Source organism: Cyprinodon variegatus, unplaced genomic scaffold (assembly GCF_000732505.1).
Source record: "Cyprinodon variegatus isolate N-32 unplaced genomic scaffold, C_variegatus-1.0 Scaffold954, whole genome shotgun sequence".
In the NCBI taxonomy this organism is placed as follows: domain Eukaryota; kingdom Metazoa; phylum Chordata; class Actinopteri; order Cyprinodontiformes; family Cyprinodontidae; genus Cyprinodon; species Cyprinodon variegatus.
The window spans coordinates 111,654-119,970 of NW_015151407.1; the positions used below are offsets into that span (position 1 = coordinate 111,654).

Genomic DNA, 8,317 nt, shown 5'->3' on the forward strand with positions numbered 1-8,317 from the left:
AGCCATTGTTGTTGTCACCCAAGCGCGCTTTGGTGAAGTGGTTGATTACGTTACTGTTGATCATCTGTCCATCATCGTATAAAGCCCGCCCTGACAATTTGATTGGCCCGCCAGATTTTGTGCCAGCATACTCGAACCCTAAGTTCGGAGTGGGACCCAGGCTTGCGTTTTGCTGCACCTTAAGTGCTTCTTAAGTTTTCTTCCTCTCCAAAAATGGTGGTTGCCAAACTTTTAATATTATGTCCCAAAAAGGACAGGAAAAGAGACTGCTGACCCTCATTTCTGGTTGAGCCTATATTTACTTAGTCAGCTGTGATTGTTGCACAGTTGCAACACAAACAGCATTAAATGCCTAAATATTGCCATGTATTCTTTTTTAAACTATTTTAAAATATCTCATTTGTTCATAGATATTATTGGAAAACAGAATATAAATCAGCATTTCTATATATAGACTACAAAGTTTTGGTATTTAGATCCCACATCTTTTAACCCTCCACCATTAGGGAGCACCTAGCTCTGTAGACTTATGCATAGGTTGTGTCATCTAGACAGCACTGTAAGTGTTTCCCATCTCCCCTAAGAATACTGCAAGCTTTCTTTCTTTATTTCTGCTTCAGAGAACATTTATAACATCCCCCAGCTGGCAGTGCTACAGTACTTATCCATTGCACAGCATCACAGGTTTTGAATTTCATAGTGTGCTAAAAATATCCAACACTGTTAGGTCATCTACTGTAACACTTACCAAAGTTTGTATATAGCAGTCAAATTTACTGTTCATCTGCCTTAGAAGTTTATTTTCTTTTCTTTCTTTTTTTTTTTTTTTACACTAAACTGTACTTAATTTAACTAAGTTTTTACCCGTTTGACTGGACATAGTTATCTCAGTCCCTTGGATTTGCCTCTGTCACCCTCAGGAAGTGAGCAGCTGGTCAGCACCATGACCATATGGGTCACACTCAGTTTCTTTATCAGTAGTCCTCTATTTGAAGCTTCAGTCCACCTAATTTACTGGTAGATGCATCAGTAACTCTTAGGAAAAAAGCTGGCTTGATTGAAAACCACCTACAGAGTTGATTTTCATTCACGTTATTTTCATTTTATTTCAATGTGGAGAGCTTAGCAAGAGTGTGGCAATAAACAGTTTGTTTCCTGACATATAAATCCTATTCTGTTAAAATAAAATAAATAACCAGTTTCTATAAACGGCCTTTCCAGAATGGGCAGGATTGCGAAAGATAAGCAAGAATATGACATGCTAGTTTCTGCTGCAACAATACAGATCAGGAGACAATTTCAGCATTATGTGAAGAAAAACTAAAAATGTAACTATAGTAAATATATAACTCATGACAAACTGTATTTAAATAAATCTTTAAACTGTGCAGAATGACTCTTTCTTTTCTGGTTTGATCAGATCAAATGCAAAATTCTGGTGGTCCTAATATAAAATATTGAAATTTCACACACACACAAAAAAAAAAAAAAAATCACAAGAAAACACAATTAAAATATGGACTCTTTAAACAGTGTTTTAAAGAATCAATGCTCATTGTAGAATTACTAATTTAAGTTTATACAACCCCTGTAAGGTTTTGAAACATATTTTTCAAATGCAATCAAAATAAAAGTTTAGCACCAATAGGAATTAGGATTCAAATAGATTGTAGATTAGTTTACAGCTGGATGTTATTTAGTTGCATTTTTTTTTAAAGCTGCTCGTATTTTCTCTGTCTCTTTCTTGTAGCTAATACCAACTATTGCCAATAGAATAGTTAACATGTGGCTGAGGCTTCATCCATGCTTTTGTTAAAGCTGACAGTCAGCCCAATAGCCAGTCTTTAATAGTTGATTCCTTCAACACAACAGGGTAACTGAATGTGTACTTCCTTTTCCCCTTGAAAATAAGAGTCAAAAACAAGCCCAGTATATACAGATGTGTTAGATCTAAACCACACAGCTTAATTTCCTGCAGTTGTAAAAAAAAAATTTAAATCATTTGATAGCAACTGAATAGCTATTTTTTATGTAGGGTTCCCTTTGGCATTGTTGCATTGCAATTTCTCTGCACTCCTATAAAGTGTCCCAATCCTACAGTAATAGCGTCTAGTATATTATGCTTTAAAGGTATGCTTCTAAAAAAAAATGCACATGCACAACCCTGTACTCATTCTCGAGAGGGAACACCTGTTAAACGAGTGTGAGAGCATGTACAAGGCTATTTCTCCTCATGCATGCTTTGTGTGAAATTTGTTTTTCAGTAAGCATACAAGCTTACTGTGTCCAAACGTCCGCCCTAACCCCTAGATCCCTCAATCACGAAATAGAGTGGGGACTATATAGTGGACTTTATAGCGAACTCAGTTAACTGACCATTTGGACAGAGCACTACTTTTTGCTCCCCGTTGGTCACGTAACTCCTCCTCCACCGTACAGTGCCTGCCCGATCTTTGTTATTAGTCACTGCTGTTGGATAGCGACAGCCTATGGCGACAGCGGGTCCCTGTGACAGAAAATCCCACATTGCTTTGCGAGGAGAGCTTTCTGCTCAAAGCATTCTGGGATATATCTGCCTCTTCTGAGGTCTTTCTTTTCTTCTCATAAACTTCCTTGACACTTTTTCTCTTACAACCCTCGACCATTTTCAAAGAACCACGGTGAGAAAGATGACCACTTATTCAGATGATCCACCTGCAAATAAAAGATCTTCCTTTTTTTTTTTTTTTTTTTTACTTATTTTGCCCTAAGTGAAGTTGCCATTGAGGTCTCAAATGATCTGGAAATATTTATCACTTCAATTGTTTGCTAGATTGACCCTTTTAACATGGACATGCCTGATGTCCCATCTGCCACACAGCACGGGAACTTCAGACCCAAAGTACATTCAGGGAAAACAGGCTACAGGCTTATAGATACATCGGCGCTGAACTTCAGAGGTGTCAGTCTGTACCAAATTATGTTTTAGTGATAAAGGGTCAAATTAAAAAGGCAATTTTTCAGTAGAAACTTACAAAATATCTCTTTAGGAACCAGAGAAAGTATTTCAGCTACATTTAAATATCCTGTGTTTATATCATTGCAGGCAAGAAGAACTCAATCCTGATGCACAAAGTCCAGCATGATCTCAATTCTGGTGTTTTCAACAACCATGAAAATGAGATGATTCAGGAAATAGTCAAATATGATCGGGAGATGGTTCAGCAAGTGGATGTACCCCGGCCACGAGCTATGTCAATGACACCTCCACTTCCTGGTGGGATTTTTTCTCCTCCAGCTTCTTCCACTCAGCCTCGAGACTCAGCAATTGCAACTCTACAACAAGCTGTGGCGATGAACTTTTGTAACCCCATGCAAGGAAACTCGCTGGGAGCAGGGACCTTGCAGTCTCCTAGGATGGTGAGAAGATTTCAGGTGATGCAAAGTGTTTCCAGCCCAGTCTCTGCTTCTCCGCTACAGTCACAGCTCCTAGCCTCCGGTGCCTTTGCTCCAGTCTTGGCCAGTCCCCCAATTCAGAGCCCATTAGCTACAGGAGGACGATCATTCCAGTATGGATCCAGTGCACTGGCTGGTCCTAACTCAGGCTCCCAGCTGTCTCTGGTTCAACAGCATATAGCCAGTCCTGCACACAGGCCCAGCATGCATAAGAGCACCCATTCTTTGCACCTGGGGAGTCTGAGCCAAGATGTCAGGGCCCTATCCGCCTCACAGCCCTCATTGCCCCATGAAGGGGTGCAACCAACTGTCTCCAGTCCACCCCAATCAGCACAAGTTTCTTCCACTTCTATTGGACCCCCTCAAACCCTGTCAGGCCCTACAAGCATTCTGAGTGCAGTACCTCATAGGGTGGTACTCCCCCATCAAATGTCAGCCGGGGCCTTTCCTGTAGCATCTTTGCCTGGTTCTCTGCATGGTTTTGCAACAGGGATGGCAGTAGGTAGCATTGGAACAGGTCAGGCGGACACAGGTCCCCCTAAAAAGGACTCAATAGTAAGCCTTCCAGAGACAGACCACGCCAAGGTGAGATCTAGGCTATCCTCAAACTTGTGATTTTAATTAAACTGTTCTGGGAGACTGACTGATTGAGGAGACTAATCACAGGAACATCTTCCTCTTCTTTTTTCCAAGTCTGACTATTTGAATGTATGGATGTTGAGTGAGCTGGGAGCATCTAAGACATTTAAATCTAGTGACATTTGATTCTGCCACACAGAGATGTTTCTACTCACAGCTGTAGTTGCACAGACAAGTAGAGATAAAGTAGAGTTTTTCTCAACATAGTCAACAATATATTCTTCAGTGTCTCATTCACTTCATATAAAGGAAATCCGGGGTTGAGTCTTTGAAAGAAAATTTTCAGGTACATAGGCCTACTTCAGATATCAGAAGGTTAAACTTCATTGGTAATTATTTACTGTACCATAAAAATCCACCAGAACTCCTTTTAAACTTATTAGCTTTGGTATTGGAGAAAAAACTGTTGTTTTATTGTCCCCTTTAAATTGTATTTGCACCTTATTGGTAAGCACATAAAATAAAAGAAATTCAAAAATTGAACTACCTTAAAACAAACCCTAATAGCCATATCAATGATGGTATATTATAAATGGATTGTTGATAGTATAAAAAAAAAACAAAACAAAAAAACAACCCTTTTACCTGAATTTCATGCAGCAAAAATATAATACTCCAAAGACACCAGGGGACCAGTAGCTCCTTAATAAATAAGAGCTTTGGTCTAAGGTAGAGGACCATCAGATTCTTAAAATTAGTCATGCACAAGATGCACAATTTTATAGGCTCCCTTCACATTAGATTAATGCTGACCTAAAATGTGCGGAACCTCCACAACTGTTTAAAATGTGTAAACCAAATGTTTATGCAAGGCAATGTTATTCTGCTGTGCCTTCAGCGTTTACCTTGGTAAATTTGTTGCTTTTTCACAATTTCACAGCCACATACATTTCCTGTCAATCTATAAAATCAGTAAACACATTTTGAGGAGTTCTGCACCTACCCCATCAGTTTTAACATCATGATTTTTTTAGCTGCATGAAATGATGCAGATCAAGGGATTTTAGAATACTTTCTACTGCATAGTATGCAGTGCTGAGTAATACTGTTAGTGGAACACCTGACTTGGCAAGTCTCTCTGATGTTATGGTGCAAGTTTACTCTGGAATGAAGGGGGCCTTGGAAAAAGAAGTAATCATGGATTCTTCACTGACATGATCTCATCATACCAATTTTTATTGGTATGTAAACTCTTCAAAAACTAATTATTTAAGAACATTAAAATGTGGGGAAAATGTTTTTTGTTTTTTTTCTAAACCATTGATTTATATGCAAATTATCGCCATTTACTAACTTTATAGGTCATAAATCTAAAGAGAATGAATTATCCATTTCACATCACTATGCACCTTGCTCTTTTGATGGTTCAACAACACCTATTCCACACAATAGAAAATGCTACTATCAGCCAGAAATGTTACAGAAATGTATTCAAAATTCAGCAGCTGGTTGAGTAAGGTAACATTTTTATATAATAAACTATAGATCTGAATCTTAATGGAAATCACCAGTATAAGGCTGTAAAGAACAGATAAACATCCTTATATGTGCTGGATGTTTCAAAAGGTGACAGAAAAAAGTTTATTTTGGACCTCTGAAATGCTCAATTACGAATCTGAATGGATTCTAGTGAGCCTTTCCTGTTACCCAGACTTGAACTGTTATTCACTGCCATTTACATTCTAGAAGCTTATTACAACTTTATTTTAAATTCAAATCCCTGTCATCACAATGTAAATTCATTCTTTTCTAACCCTGAATTTTCACTTGCCTTTAGTGGCCGTTAAGGCGATGCATCACTATGCCAAAGTCAATTCTCACAAATAATGTATCGCCTGTTACCTCCGCAATTTAGATAAACAGCCAAGGACAGTGCTAATCCTTTGCTGGATGCATATTGCAGTTTCCCTCTGTCATTGATGCTGCAGTAAGAGTTCATCCAATGCCACTGATTTGTGTCCAAAAGCATTAGGAAGAAGACCCCTTTTTCCTGGAAGTGACTTTCCATTCACCTCAGCTTACTATTGCCTGAATCATTACATGGTAATGAGAGTGGAAAATGAAATCCCTCAGGCCTGTTTGGGTCTGTTATTATCATCCTTCAACTGGATTTCATTATTCTGTGCCAATAATGAGTTCCTTTCCTATGATCATTCTGCATTTTTGTCCTGTTTAGTTTGCACTCCTGCACGTTCATCTACCATGAGAGTCCCAAATTTGAAAAAGTAGACAGTTTTAAGTGTTGTAAAACAGTATATTTTTTCTTGTGTTTTCTGTCATGATAAAATTCTGCCCCTGGAACTCATTTGAGTCCTCCAGCATAATTGATATTATAAGAATTGTGTTTATTCTATACTGTTTCCAGGGGGCACAGTTTTATATATATATTATATATATATATATATATATATATATATATATATATATATATATATATATATATATATATATATATATATATTCTCAAAGCTACTGATCAACTGAGATGTAGATTTTGTACTGCCTTGAAAAATGTAACATGCTAATTCCAGAGTACCACCTTTAGACCCACAACATGGTGAACCCTGAATGGGCTACATCAGCAGATGACTACACATAGGGTGTTCACTAAGAACATGAAGCTGAGACCTCAGTTTGCACAGATTCACAGGAATCGGACCTCCACACAAGCTGGATAATTCTTCCCCTGTCAGATGGGCCTTAATTTCAGCTGCAACATTCTATAGGTAGAAGTACTTATATAGCACTTTTTCAAGTCAGGCAACTTGACCAAAGCCCTTTATACTACATTCAGTCATTCACCCATTCAGACACACTGATGGTGGCAAGCTATATTGTAGCTACAGCTGCACTGTGGCTCACTGACCGAAGCCAGGCTGATGTACACTGAGGCCATCGGTCCCTCTAACCACTATCAGTAGATAATGCAGGTGAAGTTTCTTGCCCACGGAAATAACAATACTGAAAACAGGATCCGGGGTTCGAACCGACAACCCTCCGATTGCTGGGAAAGCTCCTGCAACCAACCCACTGTTGCCTCCCTAGGTAGGGTCAACATTTCTCATAAGAATCCTGAAAAAAGGGATCCATCCTGCCTTTTACCAATCATCAATATTGCTGCTGGTGGTGTAAGTGTGCTGGGGATATTTTCTTGGCACAGCATTGTTAAACACCATGTCCAGTTTATTCTCTTACAACCACTGTCTATCTACCATCTGATGGATACTTTCAGCAGGATCATGTTCCATGTCATAAAGCTCAGATAATCCCAAACTAATTTCGTTGACTTGAAGTATTCACCATAGTGAGATCTGAATCCAAAACAGCCCCTTTAGAGTTACTAGGAAGGACAGATTTTCATTGTGGAGGTCTAGCTAACAAATCTGCTACAACTTATTTCGCTTTGCCAATATGAACCAACATTTCTAAGGGATGTTTCTGTTGCCCCATTGATTCTAATTCCAAAAAGGATCAATATGGTTCTAAAAGGCAAAAGCATCACAACCTGAAACTAGCAGGAGGTGCCTAACAAGGTTTGCAGTGAACATAAAATCAGAACATTGTTACATAGCACCAGATAGTACTGTATTTTCTGATTACTTAAAACTACAAAAATACATTCATAAAACTTTAAATGTACAATCAAAATAAAGCTTAAACTCCTGCAGCTTTTCTACAAGAACATTTACGAGTTGAACTATCACTTTATGAAATTCATCTAGTCATTTCCAATAAATGTGATGTTTCTAACAACAAGCAATAATGGTCTGATTGAAGACTGAGTGGTAACTTTATGCAGATGATACTCAAGTGTACTCTTGATTTGTCTGTGGAGATGCAATATTTTAAAATTCACATTGGTTCAAAAAACTTTACAGAGAATGTTATGTTCATTGTTTGTTTCTGTTAACAGATAATTCAGTTTAAAGCCCCATCCTTCTTATGAATAAGTTGGCTAACATGGTTATTTCTATGTGTAAACATAGCCTGCATAATCTAAACAAGACTTTTTTATTTATGTAACCCAGTTCACTATAATTGTAGACATTAAAAAGGGACATGTTGTAATAAGTGTTGTTTTTAAACTGACCCGATGCAAACAATAATGTGGTCTGAATTGACCAAAACTAAGAATTAAAGCAGAAGGAATCAGTTTATATTTCTTAAGATCTATGGCTTTTTTTTTTTGCCTGAATTATCGCATTGTAGCATTTGCTATTCCTTTTATATGTATATATATATA

General features: G+C 37.9%; 1 protein-coding gene across 1 annotated transcript in view; it reads left to right on the forward strand.

Moving 5' to 3' along the window:
* Positions 1-4,508, forward strand: part of hcn2 (hyperpolarization activated cyclic nucleotide gated potassium channel 2) — a 55,515-nt gene extending 51,007 nt beyond the window's left edge. The window contains exon 8 of the mRNA XM_015398703.1: positions 3,086-4,508. Within this exon, the coding sequence (XP_015254189.1) occupies positions 3,086-4,050 (965 nt within the window). The 3' untranslated portion in view covers positions 4,051-4,508. The remainder of the gene's footprint in view (positions 1-3,085) is intronic.
* The last annotated feature ends 3,809 nt before the right edge of the window (positions 4,509-8,317 follow it).